Here is a 19,814-nt window from a genome sequence, read left to right on the forward strand (position 1 = left end):
CTCAAAGACCCTACTACTGCAATCAATTGTTCCCTGTCTCTTACATCATCATTTTTATCTCTCAAAGTAGATCATTATAATCAGTATGTAAATATCTTTCCCTTGACGCAATACATTTCAACTGCTACTGCCCCATTGCTCTATCTTCTTACAGTAAACCAGGAAAATTATCTACATTTATTGACTCCACTTCCAATATTCTTATCTTCTAACTCAGCCTCTCAGTGACCTCACTCTGAATAAAATCCAGGATCCTAACAACAGCTCAGGGCAGCCCGGCCCTACCACGCCTCTGCCCTCCTCTCTCTCTTCCATCACCCGCTCCGCTCCTGTCACACTCGTCTCCAGGCTGTGCCTCCACCAATTTCCACAATAGGACTAATTCCCAGTGCTATGTATCAATTCCTTTTAGTTACAATTCTTCACTTCAACATAATGAACAAACTTCAATGAAGCAGCTACCTTCCTGAGGAGCTCCCTCCAGATGGCCTACTGTCCTACCTTAACCGGAGAGCGTGTCATCATTTCCCCAGATCCTCGAGGGAATATCCGTGCTTGGGCAATCATTTCCAACACACTAGTTTTTCCAGCACTCTGGTCTCCAACCACAACCACCTTACCATAGAACACATAACATTAATTCAGATTTTTAAATACAGGCTTATATTTAAATAGGAAATACCGCTGAGATTTTTCAGTCTTTTAAAATACCTACAGTTAAATGATTTTAAAAATCCCATCCATAAAAACAAAGACGGTTTACCTCTATGCATACTGAAAATACAAACAGCAAAATCTTAATTGGATCCATTATTTATAACCAAATTTTTAATAAAAAGTTGTGCTAATTAAGCCACCACTTCTAAAACCAGATCATTCATGTTCTACAAATCTTTTCCACAGCCAGTTTACTCTTCATAAAAACATTTTCAACTTTATGATGTTAAATTTCACTCACTGACTAATTTCATCCACTGTTCCGGAATTTTAGTTTCATGGATGTTACAAATGTATAATGCCAAGTACCTGATAACCTTACTTCATTACACATAAATATAAGTAAGCCAATGGACCAAAATAGTCAAACAACATTCAATGCTTAAGACATCATCTAGAGCACATAAATAACATTATATAGGTAAAAAATATATGTCTCTATTTATGTCTGTGTGGTGTGTCCATATGTATATGGCTATACTGTGTGTCTGAGTGTGTATATATATATACATATACATACACATATATAGACAAACATAACTTTTTTAAACCCTAAAGTGTTCTTTTGCTAAAGAGTAAGTTCACTATGTATTAATTTTTCACTTACCCTTGGCAGATGATCTTGTGTATTGTAACTGGCATCATAATCAGATAGAACATCAAGAACTTCAGAATACATGTCAATCAAAGATTTCTATAAAATTTTAAAAATTAGTATTAAACAATGAACAAATTAAAGAAAATCAGATGTGTCAAGAGAAAAAAAGCTGATAAATCCAAAATGTTCTTCCATAATGATTGTATTGTTTTTTTCTAATTACATAAATAACACTTTCATAGTAAAATGGTACAGAATAAAATTCCATTTTTTCATATTCAATTTATTTAGAGATATGTTGATTTAATATAGTACCTTAACTGAGGATTTCCTAACCTTCCAATTAAATGTTAAAAGAGGGAAGTTACTGTTTAATATTGAAGAGCTAATATTAAATGCCCAACAATTAAAGGCCAGAAGAGCATCAAGGGCAGGCATCCTGCATTGTTTCTCTCTCTAGGACCCGGACAGAACATGGTACCTGGCAAATAATAAGCTTCAAGAGAGTATCTGAAGAACAAATGAATAAATAAATAAACAAGTGAGGAAAAAAAGGACTACTATGCCAAGCATTTAATAATTAAAGACAAGTTTCAATGCAAGGTAGGAAGAAAACGAGGGCCTACATTTCCTTTCATCTTCCTAACACCAAGAAGTAATTAAATGGAAAGCAACTGCTATCCCTTCCACCTAAAAATAAACAAAAAACTTGAAATTTTCATTACTATTTCATTTTATGAGAGAAAATACCGTTTTTGAGGTGAACTCTCAAAATATATTAACACTGGACATGACTTTTCTCAATTGCCATGTATAACTTGTGAATAAAGCCATGCTATTTATCTGTTTTATGCAGACATAATTTAGAGTCAGAACTACTAATACATGTTGATTAAACTAGAACTACTTATCTTTGGACCTTGGCCTCAGAATACATGTGCCATGATTTATTGTAGGTTTGCTACACACAAAATCTGTTTACTTATATGAGATATAAGTTAAAAATATTACTTCAGATTAATTCAGCAAATACAGCTTGGTTTAGTGGGCAATAATGAGATTTAACTTACTGATAATGGTGATTACCAACGTGCTGATAAAAATACTAGCATATGCTTTTTACAAAAATGCTTTAAAATGCCTAAGAAACCTTCCAGAAGAAAATGTAAAATTCTTATAAAACTGAAGAAAGTAGACTAATCATTCCCTGGAAATACAAGTAAGTTATGATGCTAAGTCATACCTACATGTCCCTCAACTCACAATTCTGACTTATAACTACAGAAATTAAATAAGCCTAAAGACAAATGGGGTATTTTAGAAAACTAAATTGATTCACAAGAAATGACTGTCAAAAGAATGAAAATTGTATGGGCCTCATATGAAACAAATGTTTGGTGACTATAATTTATGAGGTGTCTTAATATAGGAAAAGACTTCCCTATCTCCCAAGGATATAAGGTTAGAAAGAAAAGGATAGAACACATTACAGCTTTAAAAACTGGTATTGATGAACGCACAATGTGAAGTAGCAAAGTTCTGGAACTAGCAAAATTAAGGTAAGCTGAAAATACCTTAAGTTTTCTGTGATGGATGCCTTTGTCATCTTTCTGCAATACTAATTTTCTTAATTCTTTGTTCTCTTTTTCTAACCGTTCCAAGATCCTCTGGTACTTTAACTGTAACAAAATAACACCGTAACTATGTAAGAAAAAGATGAGTTAATAATTTAATTAAGTCTAAATTAAAATCTTCCAAAATCCTGAAGTCATATTTCCTGAATATTTAAAATGAATTATTTCATCTAAAAAGCTTCTTCAAAAATGTTGAGAGAACAAAATCAATTATGAAAATTATCTCAAACAGTGGAATTCATTTTTCTATTATAATCTGGCATTTTATTTGGAAAATTCTTTGCTATTTACAATGAAGAAACTGAATTATTTAAAAATACTAAAATGTAAGAATTTAAAGAAGCAAGTTCTTAAGTACACTCAATTTTTTTTTTTTTAAAGATTTTATTTATTTATTCATGAGAGACAGAGAGAGAGAAGCAGAGGGAGAAGCAGGCTCCCAAGGAGCAGAGAGCCCAATGCGGAACTCGATCCCAGGACCCTGGGATCATGACCTGAGCCGAAGGCAGACGCTTAACCATCTGAGCCACCCACGCGCCCAAGTACACTCTATTGAAACAGTATTTCCTATTACATCAAAAATTTACGTCTTTACTATAGGGATATTTGACAAAAATTCAAATTCTTCCCATTCCCCATATTATTTTATGTTATATATTAAAATGATATAAAATAACAACAGCTAATAGTACCTGAGCATATATTATGTGACAGGCCCAATACTGAGTGTTTTACAAGCATTAGCTTCCTTAAGTCTTTACATGAGGCAAAGGTAACCTAGATTAGGGACCTGAGGTTAGGGACCCTTGATAGCCTATCCAAGGTCACAGGGTTTTGAATATAGGCAGAGTCAAGAGCTCAAACTCCAAATTTTGGTTACCAAGGCCAGAGATTACACATTAATTTTTAAAATACTGATATAAAAACAGATTTAAATTAAGACTAATACATGTAGACAGCTTGTTTTGCCAAAGTAGATGCTTAGCTATACACTTTTCTTCTCAAATAAATGTGATCCTCTTCTACTTGGTCATTTCAGTTTGTATACCATCATTTCTTCTCTAAACATGAATAATGTTCAGACACTATTAAGAATTACTTGTTCCTACAACCAGCAGAACATTTATGTCCAACTTCTAATATCATGCCTTTCAAAATGGAAAATCATTCTTAGGAAAATTTTTAGGTTGTTGTAATCTTTCAAGAACAAAGTAAATTAACAGGAAATCAGGGGGTCTATCCTCAGAGAATGTCCAACTATAGTCAAATTTTAAAAAAGCATATTCTACAGAACTCTGTAATATGAGACAGGTAGAACTAGAAGCTAGATTCTACTATAAACATTTTTTAACAATCCTTGTTCATTTATACATTGTATATATAACATATACAACAAAATTCTGACATAAATAGATCTTTGCTGTGTAATATGGTAGCCACTAGGCACTGGAGCTGTTGAGCACTCTGAAATGTAGTTAGTCTGAACTGAGATGTACTGTTAAGTGTAAAATACATACCAGACTTTTTGATTCAGTAAATAAATGAATAAAATACCTCATTACTATTTTTATACTAATTACACATTTAAATGATACTAATTTGGAATTTACTGGGTTAAATAAAATATATTATTAAAATCAGTCCTACCTATTCCTTTTTACCTTTTTTGGAATGTAAAAATTTTAAATTACACATGTGGCTTGCATTATATTTCTCTTGCACATCACTGATATAGAGAACCTCAGGGCTTATTATAGTATTAGGAATTTTTCATACAGTGTTTGTGTCAATGCCCACTGGCTGACACTACAAATTGCACAAGTCAAAGAGTTGATATCAATGAATATGTAAGGATGGTAGGATTTCCACTGGCTCATTTCTTTGTAAATACGGAATCAATTATGGGGTCTACATTTTCTGGGGATCGAACATTTGGTATAGGTGCCAATCTTCAGCCATTCTGCAGAGATGTGTTACTGAGCTGTCCTCCAAAGATCTAGACTAATAGTTCTCAAACTTAAGGATGCATCAGAATAATTTGAGGGCTTTTAAAAAGAAAGATTGCTGGGTTTTACTTCTACAGTTTCTGATTCAAGAGGTTTTGGAAGGGGTCAATAATTTGCATTTCTAACAAGGTCCTAGAAAGATACTGATGCAACTGCTCCAGAGACCACACTTTGAGACCAATGATTCCTAACCTCTGGCTGAACTGAAGATTACAATTGCTTGGCTGGGAAGCCTTTAAAAATATATGTATGGAGATGGCCAGAGCACAAGTGATTCTATGGTATAGTCAGGCATGAGGATCAATGCATAGGTATCAACGAAATCAATGCACAGATATTAAGAAAAACCTGTGACTCAAAATATAATGTTTAATTTCATCTAGGTTGTCTCTTGTATTTTTTCCCTAAAAAGAGACCCCCTTAAAAAAAGTTTTCTTCAAAGACAAAAACTTATTTTTTTTTAAAGATTTTATTATTTATTTATTTGAGAGAGAGAGAGAGCACATGGGAGTGGGGGGGCAAAGGAGAAGGAGACTCCCTGATGAGCAGGGAGCTCGAAGCGGAACTCGATCCCGGGACTCCAGGATCATGACCTGAGCCAAAGGCAGTCACTTAACCAACTGAGCCACCCAGGCACCCCAAGACAAAAACTTCTTAATTATTGCACATCATTGTTATCCATGTAAGTTAACATAACTAGATTATATATTATTATATTTATATTACATCATAATATAGTAGTAATCATAACAATATATTAACTAATGATGGAGTGTGTGATATGGCAATTTTGTACTAGAATTTACCTACTCATCAGATTGCACAGAACTTTAAAATAATGAAAGTTTTATAACAAACTACAGGAGAAGAGCTTTTCAAATTAGTGCCAGAAATACATTTAGAAAAGTCATTATCTGATTAGTATACGGATTTAGAGAAGTAAAGGGAAAAGATACTGAGGGCTGATTAGAACTACAGTAGACTCAAATCAATTTCTTATATGACTTAGTCTATCAATGTAAAAATGCAAGCAGAGGTCTACGTAAGAACAAGTTACTCTTCCCCACTTTTTTTTTCCATAGCAGTTTTCCTTTAAAATTAGAAGTACAAGATTCACTCAAAAATAGGTTTTTATAAATAAAGGAGTTAAACCACATTTACCAAGTTTCTTTTTTATTCCTTATTTCTCAATTTTTTGCATTTTTTTTTTTTTACATCTTTTTATAAGGTCATATCATCAAACCACTCCCCAAATTTCACTCTCTTAAAAAAATTCCCACATTATCAAACTTAAGATAAAGTCCCTGGTTCTTTTTTTTTTTTTTTTTTTAAGATTTTATTTATTTATTTGACAGAAAGAGAGCCTGCACACTCTCTCTTTGCAGGGGGAGTGGCAGGCAGAGAGAGGAGAAGCAGACTCCCTACTGAGCAGGGAGCCCGATGTGGGGCTCAATCCCAGAACCCTGGGATCGTGACCTGAGCCTAAGGCAGATGCTTAAATGACTGAGGCTTGCAGGTGCCCCTAAAGTCCCTGGTTCTTTCTACTCATCAGAATTACCTGAGTATGCAGAAGTTCTTCTTGAAGCTGGTCAATTTTCTCTTTGTCTGTCACCTAAATATTTAAATAAATTAATTTTATTTCAGTAGAAATAGATTTACATAAAATGTACAGTAAGTTAAATTTTTTGAAAAGTATTTTTAAAAACTACTGACTTTACATGCATATTTAATAAAAGCAAATTTTAAATCAAATGATTTAATAAAGTCAAAAGATCTGTATTCAACACTAAAATTGCTTATCAAAATTTTGTAACTGTATTAATACGTAAAAGCCTTAAAAAGCAATCCTTTTCCAGATGCTATTCTCGTCATTTCTGATGAATGGCTCGTTAGAAAAATAAGAGATCAACACATATGGTTACTATAGTTTTCATAGGTTGTTTTATACTCAACCCCAGGCATTTGGATGCTTGGAGAAAAAGAGCATTGACACCTACAGAAATGTGTTTTGGGAACTCAGATGCATGTTATCATTTACAGCTACTGAAAAAATTTCACTAGTCATAGTGTATATGTTAAGTATCTATTACCCATTTCTATTCTGTAAGTAGGGAAGTATTTAATAAATGCAAAGAACAACTTGTATTTTCAGAGCTTTAAGTGGAGCCAGTTGCTTGTTTTTAAATTCAATTCCAGTGCAAGATCTGCTAACCCATAATAGAGTGAATGCAGTAGCAATAAAGTTGAGTAAGGCAACTAAAATTGATTTAAACATAAAACAAAAGTAGGATAAAATCTACAGCTATTGTGGAAACTACTTCCAATTGTTACTAAAGCTAATAGTTCTAAGATAAAATATCCAAAACAACAAAGAACTTTATTACATTAACAGACTCTAGTCACAGTATAATTCAAAATATAAAACATAATGATCAATTTTATTAAAATGATATCATTTATGACAAACCCATATAACTGTGCTTTGACTCCTTGGTGAGGTGCAGAAGTTGTCATACTCAGTCTTTCAAAATAATTGTCTAATTTCTGATCATCAAAATTCATAAACATGAATTTATTTCATAGGAGACAAAACTCAAGATAAAATTCATGTAAGTCCTTGTTCACTTTTCTTCAATGGCTATTTAAGCAATCAAGATATTATGGTAGCAACTAGATATGAAAAGATTTTAAATGATTTACTTATTGAGGTAGACATTAATAACTCTTATCCACACAAAAAGTTATTTTGAGGTTTTAATTCCTCTTTCCAAATAGTTTCTCAAAGTATTCCCCAAACTTCTTTTAAATAAAAATAATACTTGCTACAAACATTATTTTTTCCTTAAAAGTCTATGACTGAAGAAAATATAATATAAAACAAAATTTGTATTACTGTTTTCTCATTCTTGTACAGCAAGCAGAGACTTATGGAGAGAAGCTTTCTCATTTGACCGTGTTTGTGTAAAATGGACAAGAATTATTAATAGTCTCCTAAAATATGAGGAAACAAGCAAGTTGAGAAGGCACCAATAACCCAAAGAACAAAATCTTGAAGACCGATGAAGAAATAAATAATTCCATATTGTTTTCATACAGCATGCCATCACGCTGTAATAATGTGGTCATAAAAATTTTGCTGTGTAAATTCCCAATTCATTTTAAAAGGTAACTGTGTTCTATTAAATACTCATCCAACTGCAGCTAAGTTAGTATGAAATGTATAAGCAGTATTAGTATAAACTGTTTTAGCTTTGAATGTGAATACTTAATGACTTCTGCAATATATCCTAAATTATAATAGAAAATCCACTAGTACTCTACATCTGGGACAATAATTAAGTAACTAATACAATTACACAAAAAAGTTAGAATGCTTACTGTAAACCAAGGTCTATAGAAGGTTAACTTGGTAATTTGGTAAAATAAAAAGGGTCTATAAAAAGTTAAAATGATACAAGGTTATTAGACTATGACAATCTTTATGATAATATTAGTAATTTAGTAACGATGACTGTTAAGATTTTTATAAATTTGGATTTTTAGAAGTCTTTGGACTTATCATTTGCCCTTCTGGCACAAGTGTTAGGCATAACTCATGTGTAGTTTTATCACTATGCTTCCTATCTACTCAGTTTAATGGAACATCAAAATTAACATTATATTAAAAGACAGGTGTGGTGGTGGATCGGGAATCAGACCTAATACATTCTAGGAAATAAGATGAAAACCTTTAGGTTTACAAAGTAAATATTAAAGATAATGAAAAGATACTTTTCCGTATTTTCTTACGGGAATAGCACATATGATTTTTCACCTGTCACTTATTCAGTATCTTAACTAGCTAATCCGGGTATATTTAATGTTGATGCATTTTACTGGTAAAGTTCTGCTACTTACGACAAGAGTTAAGTTCTTGTCCCATTGCTCAATATATTCAGTTTGCATTATGAAATTAATTTGAAACTCACCCTGACAGAAATGGGTATCAATGGTCTTGAAACCACAGCTTTTCTACAATTCCACGGCTGTGAATCTGATGGAGAAAGAGCGGAATCCTCCGCAGAAACAAGCTAAAGCTGAAAAAGAAAAACCTTTACTAGCTCCTCACAAAACCAAGCCTGAGTGTTGTATTTTAAGTATTTCTTCCTACTAAGCCATTGTGGCCATTCCGAAATACCGAAATACATAGGTAAAGGACTCGTAAACATTTCCATGTATGTGTATGTATTCATAGGAGGCAAAACTACCAAAGGCAGTTTGAATCTACTGTCTACATGAGCGATAGGGACAGCTTATTAGCTGCTACTAATAAGATATAAAAAAATGAAGGCCTACTTACATTTTCAAGAAGGTAAGGGAGGAAGAATGATTAAAAAGTGACAAAAAGCTGTGGTTTTGCACCTCAAGAAAACCTCAAATGCCTGGAGGAATGACACAAATCTCACGAATTGGGATTCGGATCATGAGGACAGTGAAGGGCTGAAAAAGTCACCTGTGTACAGGGAGTCACTACAGGGAGAAACGGGGGAAGATGCAGTAAGGAAATGATCTTTAGGGACAGCCAGGGGAATGATGTCATTATAGAAGAGCGTGAATTGCTTTTGAAGTTCCATTTACTTTCGCACTGGGTAACTCCAGAGTGGGCCAGACTACCTGGTGCTCGACTAAGTACGCCTCAATAAACCACACCACATGGAGATGCAGTCCTGTCAGCTGCTATTTTACAAAGGGGGAAAATGTGGAATAAAAGATTACATGGACAATCTGATGACCTCAGAAAGAGAAAGGAGATCTCTGAACCTGAAAACTGCCTAGTAAAGTAGGCCTCAAATGAACACTAACCTTGGGCAATGCAGAAAATGAACATTATTCACTACTAATATCCCTTAAATCATCCGATTCAAAAGTATATCGATGATCTTAAACTGTATCTTAGAATCTTAGAATGGCAGATCTGTGGGACTCATTTCAAATTATTTTACCATTATGAAAAAACAAGAACTTCTAACTAGAGCTATTCATATTTCTAACTAACATAAGAGAACATACCAGTTCTTTCCCCTTCTTTCTGTAACAAACCTAAGGAACAGATGGCTCAACTTATGCATCCAATTTGTTAGAATATTTAAATGGCACTTCAATGACATACAGAGCAGAGAATGCTAAAGCACCATTTAAAATAAGCCCTTCCTTGGTTTAACACATCTACTTTAACTCAACCAAACAGGAAAATAACTTATTTTCGATTTCAACCTATGTTGTTCATTCACTGAAAGCTAAATATACAGGAGTTGATTCTACAGCCATGGAATTGAGAAAAGCCAGGAAGTGACTGAAAAGATAAATGAAACTGTGAGGAGTACTCTCAAGTGTTACCCATCACCAAATGAGGTAAGGTTAGTAAGCAAAATTACTGCATCAAATCATTATTTATAATATTGGTTGACTTCAAACCAGAATCTACAGGAAGCTAATTAAATGGCTGAATCTCTTTTCCTGAGTAAAATTTGTGTATGACTTTTAAAACTTTCCTGATCTAATATATGTAACCTAATTACGCTGATGTCAAGATCTCAGAATGTAACTTTAAAGTCAGTACATTCATTTCATTTTGACTCAAGTCTCTTCAGAACATTACTTGGGATCTACACCATGGGACTATCTAACAGCCAAAAGCATCCTTTTAAGGACTTCTTGATTATACCTAAAACCAAACATTTGTACAGATTTATGCTGGCTTTTATTAGAATCTGTTCTTCAGCAACCCAAATCGTATCAAATTTCCAGTATTCAATCCTTCGGTAGTCCAAGGTGAAAATTTATTTGTACTGACTTCACTGATGATTGTGGAAAAACTTAATCAATGATTTTATCAGGTATTCGAATAATTTTGCCCAAAATTTATACCAAAATAGTTTTTTTCTATAAGAAATAACCATGTTTTCTGCTGACCCACTTTACTAAAACAAGCAAATTTCATTCTTTAAATAATTTAAATAGTGGTTGTCCACAGCAGTCCTTTACACTTTAGGAATGAAAACTTGGGAGAACCACAGACAAGCTAAAAACTGAGGGTGACTTGATACAATAACTGGACCAAGCAAACCACAATTCATAATTCTTCTCTAAATACAAATCCATGGACCCTCACAGAGAATCTCAGTTTGAGAAAATTCCTATGTTTAATATTTTGGGTTTATTTATCCACTTCAGGAAAGTTACATATTTGTATTATGTATCTTTTATATTTTTACTTTGTTAAAAATAATTTCCCATCACTGGAGTCCATGAATGGATTAAGGTGATATGATCTTGGTAGAAATGGCTGATTAGTGTGAATACATCAGTAGCCCCCTTAAATGATCCATCACCTTGCGCTTCTGTTGGGCATAGCTTGTGTTATATTGGCCAGCAGCTCTGCGTGCTTCCTCTTCATGCTCTTGAATTTGCTGTTGTAAGAGAATGAGCTCACCAAGCAGACCCTGCCATGAGTTTACAATGAGGAGAAGAGGAAAATTGGGGAGGAGAACAATGTTAAACCAAAGGGCACAAGCAAGGAACGGGCGTTAAGTTAGGGAAGAATGGATAGCTTATAACAAAAACGGAAATGCATTTCTGTACCTTTAGAGCCACTATATAACAGGGCTCTATACCACATTTCCATTTTTCCCCTCGGTAAAATTAGATGTCTCAAAATACGAAACAGCAGAGTTTAAAAAGCGAAAAGCAATGTGACTGTCTGCTGAGTAACATGAGCCAGATATATAATATTAATATACAGTAAAACCTAGACTAACTGGAATGCTCAAGGAAAGTGGCATTGTAGTTAACAACTTATTACTTCAACCCTTATTTTTGAACTGCCAATATGAACTAGTATATGCTCCTGACTTGATACAAAAGGAGAAAAAAATCTTAATTCTCAACCATAATTCTCACAAGACTGAAATAATAGCTTATTTAATTATTAAATTATTACTCTTAAGTATTTTTCCTTGATATCTAATGACTTAAAGATTATAGCCCCTCAAAACTATTGAGTTTCCAAGCATCAAGTTAATCACAGTTTTACATTAATTCATATATTCTACATGCCTACACACACAAGCTTATCTGACTTCAATTTAGGATTCTCTTTCTTTAAATTAAAAAATAATGTTTGAGGCACTGTTTTAAATTCATACAACATAAAGTAAGTATTTGACTGAATTTTCACTTTTTATGAGCTGTTTTGACATTCAGTAGAAACAGCCTCTAAGAATGTAAGTAATCTATCAATTACTAAAGCAAAAGCACTAAAAAAGAACATAACTGAGATTTGGAAATACAGTTATTATGAAAACTCAAAACGAAACAAAACCCAGTTACCTATGTACAACACAATCACCATTCCTATGTTTAAAATTCATTCCATTTAATAATCATGAAATGTTAACTGGTGCAATTTTTTTTTTTTTTTTTGAGAGAGAGAATGAGATAGAGAGCATGAGAGGAGGGAGGTTCAGAGAGAGAAGCAGACTTCCTGCCGAGCAGGGAGCCCGATGCGGGACTTGATCCTGGGACTCCAGGATCATGACCTGAGCCAAAGGCAGTCGCTTAACCAACTGAGCCACCCAGGCACCCAACTGGTGCAATTTTTATCACAATGTATTTACATGGGGATTGGTACTCAATACATGTCATTTTCTGTACAGTATTTTTAATTGCTGGCCTATTAGATAAGAGACCCCAAGAGATGTGGGAGAAAAGACAACTAAGGATTGAAAATGTCACAAGCCTAGTATTTTTTCAATTAGACACCCTAAAAAAACGTAAAGTTCCAATGAATGGAGTCACTATTTAATATGCAGAAGAACAGGGCTCTGGGAGAACAATGGGCTCAATTTTTACCACATTATAAAAATAAAAAGAGCTAGGAAAACGAAACTCATTAAAATAATCTAAACTGGCAGTTTCAAATAGCTTCAGAGATTTTTAAAATAATTGTCCAAAATATTATATTTTATATAATACAACTAGAAAGCTTCCTAAAATGCTGGTTAACATTACATTCAAATTTTAATTAGTAGAATCATCCAGAGGCTTAATAACTTAATTTTATATAACCCAAAGACTTCTACTATAAATGAAAGTTTTCCAGAAAAGAAATAAATACAAACAGGAAAGCTAATATTCTAGTAAAGCATTTTAAATTAAGGGAAAGTATTGGCATATAATTCGGGAGATTTTTGTCTGAATCTTACATTGAATACATTAGGCTATGCCAACAGTAATAAAACTGGTTGACTTACTATAAATCAAAGGATGAAACTAGTTGAAATTTTTTTTTATTTAAAGATTTATTTATTTGAGAGAGCAAGAATGAGAGAGAGAGAGAGAGAGTACATGAGAGGGGGGAGGGTCAGAGGGAGAAGCAGGCTCCTCCCTGAGCAGGGAGCCTGATGTGGGACTCGATCCCAGGACTCCAGGATCATGACCTGAGCCGAAGGCAGTCGCTTAACCAACTGAGCCACCCAGGCGCCCGAAACTAGTTGAAATTTGTGTGACAAGTGAGAGAACATCAAAATGGCAGGTGACATAACTGAACTGTCAACATCTGTTTCCAAATTCATTCATCACGGTGATCTTTAAAGATAGATCTTTTAAATGAATACTTTTAGGGTCATGGATAAATCTAGCAAAGAAAGACAATGCCAACCAACTACTCTCACTGTCCTCATCATTCCTAACTATCTATCATTTTTTCATTTTTTGTATGATTGTTTTTCATAAAGCAGAAAGAAGAAATCCAACTTATTTTTATTAATTTAGTCATTTACTATAATCACTTCTCATCATCCAAATGTTCAGATGTCTCAAAACAATACCCTTTTAAAGGTTTCTTCTGTGTTGGCTTATATAGTCGTGTACCTGTACTTTAATTAACATACTACCAGTATTCTAACTTATATAATGTCAAAGCAGTGAGCAAATACTCCACATTTCTTAATATTCACTACCTAGCCCTTTAACAAAAAGTGTGCCAACCCCTGCTTTATTACTTTTCAAAGTAACCTAGGTCCAGAAAAGAACTTTATGAAAGTGAAGACTTCTTTTCACTTCCATTCAAAAAATACTGGTATGAATTAAACTACTTTTCAAAGTTTGAATAATTCTATTTGATTAGCTAGAAATAACTATTTCCCCCTCCCAGTAATACATAGCTCTGCTCAAGGTATTTATGGTCAATGGAAAAATGTTTATTAATGGATATCAGAAAGAAATATATCTTTCCATTTGGATTATTTAACCTGCTTCTATTCAGAAATGTAATTTCCTATTTTACTACTTGGACAATTTCTACAACTGATAATTTTAAGAGATGAATAAATCAGTCTATTACAGATAGTTGTTATCAATATTACAATTCCTACCAAATCCCCTTTGTTCTAAATTGTTACCAAAAAACAGTATTATGTACACAGTATGTACTTAATGTTTCTTAAATGACATAAAAGGACAGTGTACTTATGAAGGAATAAAATAGGATGGCCTGTTTTGCCATTCCATTTTTCTTTATGCAGTTCTTCCCTCCTTTTCTTCCGCTGATACCTGTGCTTCCCAACTACTACACCCCAGTGCACAAGTGGGTTGGCTTCCTAGCTAAGATTCTAACCTTGTTTGCCAGTTAGCTGCTCAGGAAACTTAAGTTTACTGATCTGTGGTTGCTTGATGATGTTGGCTGTGGGAATTTCATTTTGCACAGTTACTACATTACTTGTTGCCTGAGGAATCCCAGAAACATAAATCCTACTTAAGCAATGCTGCTTCATTTTAGTTACCAAGCATAGGTACTACTTTCACATTCTTATGCTCCTCAGTAGATGCCAAATATCAAAGCCCAAGAGAAATTCACATGTGATCAGAGCAAAGACATATTATATAAGATTTTGTGGCCTACTTGTTGGCATTAATGAAATTTATTTACTTCAATTAGCATCTCTTTCACTGTGTTAAATCAATCACTCAATTTTGCTAAAAGCTCAGTATTACCCTAGGTGTTCTGAGGACAGAGATTTTATGATAGAAAGAATGCAAGCCAAAGTAAGTAATGTTTCAGCTGGCAACTGTTTTCAGTGTTAAGAGTATAGTTAATGGAACTAAAATAGTTATGGAAGGTTTGACGAAGAGGACAACAGAGCGAGGCTTTAAGGATGAGAAAAAATTTGGCAGAAAAGGGAAGAGAAAGGTATCAGCTGGGAGGTACAAGAGACGTAAAGCCACAAAAATAAGAATTAGAGTAACATATGGAAAGGAAGAACATTAATTACCATCTAATAATTACACTTAAAACAGTAATACCACTCTTCATGATTTAGACCTTTAAAACGTCCTTCAAATATTTTCTATAAATTATAAATGTGCTTGTAACCTTCAGAATGACCATATTGCTTACTTCTGTGAGATGTTTATGACCAATCAGAAACATGATAAAACAAAAGTACAGATGTCTCATTACAACAGACAATCTTACTGAATCTAAAAAAGGAGATTCACTAAGTGGTCTTGTCACCTAGCTATGTTATGATTGATATACAGAACTCTGCAGATTTGCAAATTATTCACTAAAATAGGCTCACTACTTCAGTTCTCAATTTGCCTTCAGGTGGTTCTGAAGGTCTCCAGGTCTCAAGGGTATTATTCAGTTGCCATCAAGGGCTCTAGTATTTTTCTTCAGTGGATATAAATTTAAAAATTTCTGATTAACAGCATTTATTGAAAAGTGGTTTTGATATTTTTCCATTTTTTAAATTTGGTAATATGTATCAGAACTTCTGGTCAACATGATGTAAACAACTACTGTCCATAAACTGAATGGATATAAATCCAGGCAAAGTCAAAGGAACTTGATGTTTAGTTAGCCTGTGCAGCATCATGCAGAAATATATGCTTTTCCCTTTTTGTAGACTTTTGGTAGACTTCAGTTACAACTTCGCCGAGTACCTAAAAGTATAGTGACCCCAGACTGGGAGCCATAGGTAATCAGTTCATTGCGTTATTCATTTTGTCTGACACAAGTCAAATAATCTGACATCTGTATTCTCTCAACTCTGTCATTTTCACTTCAGTTGATTTTGAAAGGTCCTAACTGTTCCTCTACCTGCCAGCATTTCTCCAGATGTGTTCCCTTTTTTTAAATTTACTTATTTATTTTAGAGGGAGGGAGGGAGAGAGAGAGAGTGGGAGCACATGAGTAGGGGGAGGGGCAGAGGGGAAGCAGGGGAGTCCAGCACATGGCCCCATCCTGATGGGGAGAGCACAACCCCAGCTGAAACCAAGTCAAGACACTCAATGGACTGAGCCACCCAGGTGCCCCTGTGTTCTTCTATTAGAAAGGACAAATCTCTTTTCTAGTTCTAGCTGTAGAAATGTTTTTATTACTACTTTAAAAAAAAATTGGGGGGCACCTGGGTGGCTCAGTCGTTAAGCGTCTGCCTTCGGCTCAGGTCGTGATCCCAGGGTCCTGGGATGGAGCCCATGTTGGGCTCCCTGCTCAGCGGGGGGCCTGCTTCTCCCTCTCCCACTCCTCCTGCTTGTGTTCCCGCTCTCGCTGTGTCTCTCTCTGTCAAATAAATAAATAAAATCTTAAAAAAAAAATTTAAAAAAAATTGGATTCACATTTACTTTTACATTTCTAGTTTAAGTCTGGCCAGAAATTTTGGTACAACCCAGACAACCATTAAGCTAAGGCATGACTGCTTCAAACTCTAAATACCATTTTCTATCTGGGGCTCTCATAGGCAAGAGTATCATAGGTAAGAGCCAAGCCTTGAAACACATAGTGTGCATATTAACAAAATTTAAAACCATTAGGTGAGGCTGGAAATACTTTTCCTGTATAGTAAATTCTTAAACTTGCATTGCTACAATTTAATTTAAACTGTAATGAAAGCACCTTAATTACAACTCTAGACTCAGTAATATTAATTGTTGAGCTTTTAGTGGGAAAGATAATCACCATAAATTATGAAAAAGTTAAAAGGAAACAGTAGATGAGGACATTTACCTTCAAGCAAAGTAAACTATAAAATAAAGCAGTAAATTTACTTTTATGTCTACTGCGTAAAAAACAACTGAGACTAAAATGATATTCCCAGGGATCCATTCTCTTGCTTCTTCTGTACTGCAAAGCTCCTGATCACTTACCAATTATTCATTAAGTATCTTAGCAGGATTTTAAGGAGATTATCTGAGCTAGACCCTGAAACAAGTTTTTTCATTTACCAAAGCAAACCTTGGCCATAACAGAGAATAGCAAAGATGCTGACCTCCCCTAACTGATCTAGGCAACAAGGCCTCGTCACTCAAAAACCACACTACTAATCCTATAAGAGAGGTTCCTTCTCCTTTGTTAGATTAGCTCTTCTCTGCATCTTAAGTCTACCTGCATTAAGGGCCAAGGCCTTGGCTCCAAATAAGCTTTGCATAATAGGCTAATTGCTATTCAAATTTTTCTTCCCAGGAGCATGAATAGTCAAGGCTGTTCCTTTTGTTAAAATGCCAATGGAAAAGATATCAATCAAGATCAAGTTAAAAGGCAAATACACTTGTACACATACACATATATGCACACACATTTTAAAATGTTTTCTCTAAAAGATCTAGTTAAAAGGCAAGAGAAAAGTCTTTGAAATACTGGAATTTAAACCTGGAATATCACGCAAAAAGTTCAAAGTTAAAGGACAAGGAGAGAGATGGAAACTTATGCATCCGAATTATTTTCTTTCTGCTTTCCAAATAAACATAAATTTCCCTTCAATTTATAAAAACCATAATAACCTTCAGTATAAAAGTTACATACTCCAAATTTAATTTTAAAATGTTCATTAAATATTTTTTCCGGTATCTATTTATCTAAATGTTATTTCAGAAAAACTTCCAAGGAATCAGTTATCTTACCAATTCCAAAAGATGAAAAAAAGGAAGACTAAGAGAATATCAGGTTAACATATGAATATAAATAAAGAGCAATGCCTATGTTATTTTACGTCAGCAACTCTACCAAAACTTTCATATGGATTTTAACACAAGTACTGAAATTGACATAACCAAAATAACTCCATACATAATTGTTGACTATCAATGTAACAGAATCAATCTATCCCCTAATAACCCATTTCCTATTCTCTTAATATTTCCACTAAGTATATGCCATGAAACATTAGTCCCTAGAATATATTTCATGGAAAAAGGGTTCTGTTGCTAAATAAATCTGGACAACTCTGTACACTTTGACTTCTGGGATTCACAATGCACACAAGTATATTAATGTCTGAAAAGTCCTAGGAAAAAGAAAAGCCTGTTTATTTTACTTACTCAGCTTTTCCTATACATATTTAACAATAAAGCACTTTGTTGAAAACAATCCTTGTATAACTAATATTTCACAGAGCATATTTGAAGGAAATGGGCTTCTCCAATAATATTTCCAGAACTGTCACATAGTACGTCCACTTTGTACCAAGATTAAAAACACCTCTACTTAGATGCTTTTATATTTGCTCCTCAGATGCTACTGTTTTCAAGTCTTCTAGGTGGGTAAAAACTATTTTCTCTCTTTCAAGACTATCTATGTGAAGAGTTCTCCTTTATACTTACCTTTCTATAATGCTTGTCACTTTCAGATCCATGATCTGTTGCTCTAAATGCAGTTTCTCCAGGTGAACCTTAAAGATAAATATGCAGTCCTTTAAATTCTCCATTGCTGTCAATAGCCCAAATTCCAACTTACTTTACTTTATTTTTTATTTTTATTTTTTTTAAAGATTTTATTTATCTATTTGACAGAGAGAGAGAGAGAGAGAGACAGTGAGAGAGGGAACACAAGCAGGGGGAGTGGGAGAGAGAGAAGCAGGCTTCCCACCGAGAAGGGAGCCCGATGTGGGGCTGATCCCAGAACCCTGGGATCATGACCTGAGCCGAAGGCAGAAGCATAACGACTGAGCCACCCAGGCGCCCCATCCAACTTATTTTAAAGGCAAATAGATTTTTAGAGCAAAAATCACTTTTTTGAAAATTAAAAGCTATTCTTATTTTAAGGAACATACTGGTAACCTATGTCAAAAAAAACCAAAAACCTTTTTAAATATTGTAAGACATGTTTAAAATTTCACTGAAAATTGCAATTAAAAAAAAAAGACAATCTTTGATAAGGATTATTTTCCATGAAAGTACTTACAGTTCAGCCATTTACCACTGCCATTACAGACCACAGATAGTAACAAAATAAATTTAAAATGTCAACTGTGACAGGACAGATGAGACAAACTAAAATTACTTTTCATTTCAATTATCAGAAACAATCATATCAAGTTCAAGAAAATATTTTGGTTAAGCAAACTTCCTAATAGTTTTAATCTTACAGATACATATTTAGGAATTTTAGTTTTACTGTAAAATAATTATTTTATTATTTCACCTATAAGATAAGGAGTTTGCCCAATATAGTTCTGGAGTTTTAAAATTCAGCGTAAGCAGCATAAATTTGGTCTGAAATTTTATTTGCAACTAGTTTATTAGAAGCATTTAAAAGGCATGTTAAGGTCAGCAAAAATGTCTGTTTACACACCTAACAAGAGAAGTAGGTCAGAAGCTCCTATGACTTCACTAACCAATTTGTGACCTGTGAAAAACCAGCAAAAGGGGAAATAGAAATGTAAAATTTGACAGGAATGAGCAAACAAATGTCTGAGATCGGAGTTATATCATGATAGGGCATGAATTGGGCAAATACACCAGGATTAACCTCAGTAAATTCTACTCATTATGGTACATCATAATTAAGTTTGTTTTAAAATCACCAAATTGGTTCTAACCAAT

General features: G+C 33.9%; 1 protein-coding gene across 5 annotated transcripts in view; it reads right to left on the reverse strand.

Annotated features, from left to right (window-relative positions):
- Nucleotides 1-19,814, reverse strand: part of OPA1 (OPA1 mitochondrial dynamin like GTPase) — an 87,689-nt gene that overhangs the window by 56,835 nt on the left and 11,040 nt on the right. For 2 of the 5 annotated variants that reach the window (XM_045903142.3, XM_064580592.1), the window contains exons 5-11: nt 19,564-19,617; nt 18,594-18,661; nt 11,327-11,437; nt 6,514-6,567; nt 2,890-2,994; nt 1,325-1,411; nt 502-615 (exon numbers count right to left, since the gene is read on the reverse strand). In XM_045903142.3, the coding sequence (XP_045759098.1) occupies nt 502-615; nt 1,325-1,411; nt 2,890-2,994; nt 6,514-6,567; nt 11,327-11,437; nt 18,594-18,661; nt 19,564-19,617 (593 nt within the window). The remainder of the gene's footprint in view (nt 1-501; nt 616-1,324; nt 1,412-2,889; nt 2,995-6,513; nt 6,568-11,326; nt 11,438-18,593; nt 18,662-19,563; nt 19,618-19,814) is intronic. The other 3 variants (XM_045903143.3, XM_045903144.3, XM_045903145.3) reach the window with 3 other exon arrangements.

Source organism: Mirounga angustirostris, unplaced genomic scaffold (genome assembly GCF_029215605.1).
Source record: "Mirounga angustirostris isolate CCGP_5_RB_7025 unplaced genomic scaffold, mMirAng1.0.hap1 SCAF_1, whole genome shotgun sequence".
NCBI classification, from domain to species: domain Eukaryota; kingdom Metazoa; phylum Chordata; class Mammalia; order Carnivora; family Phocidae; genus Mirounga; species Mirounga angustirostris.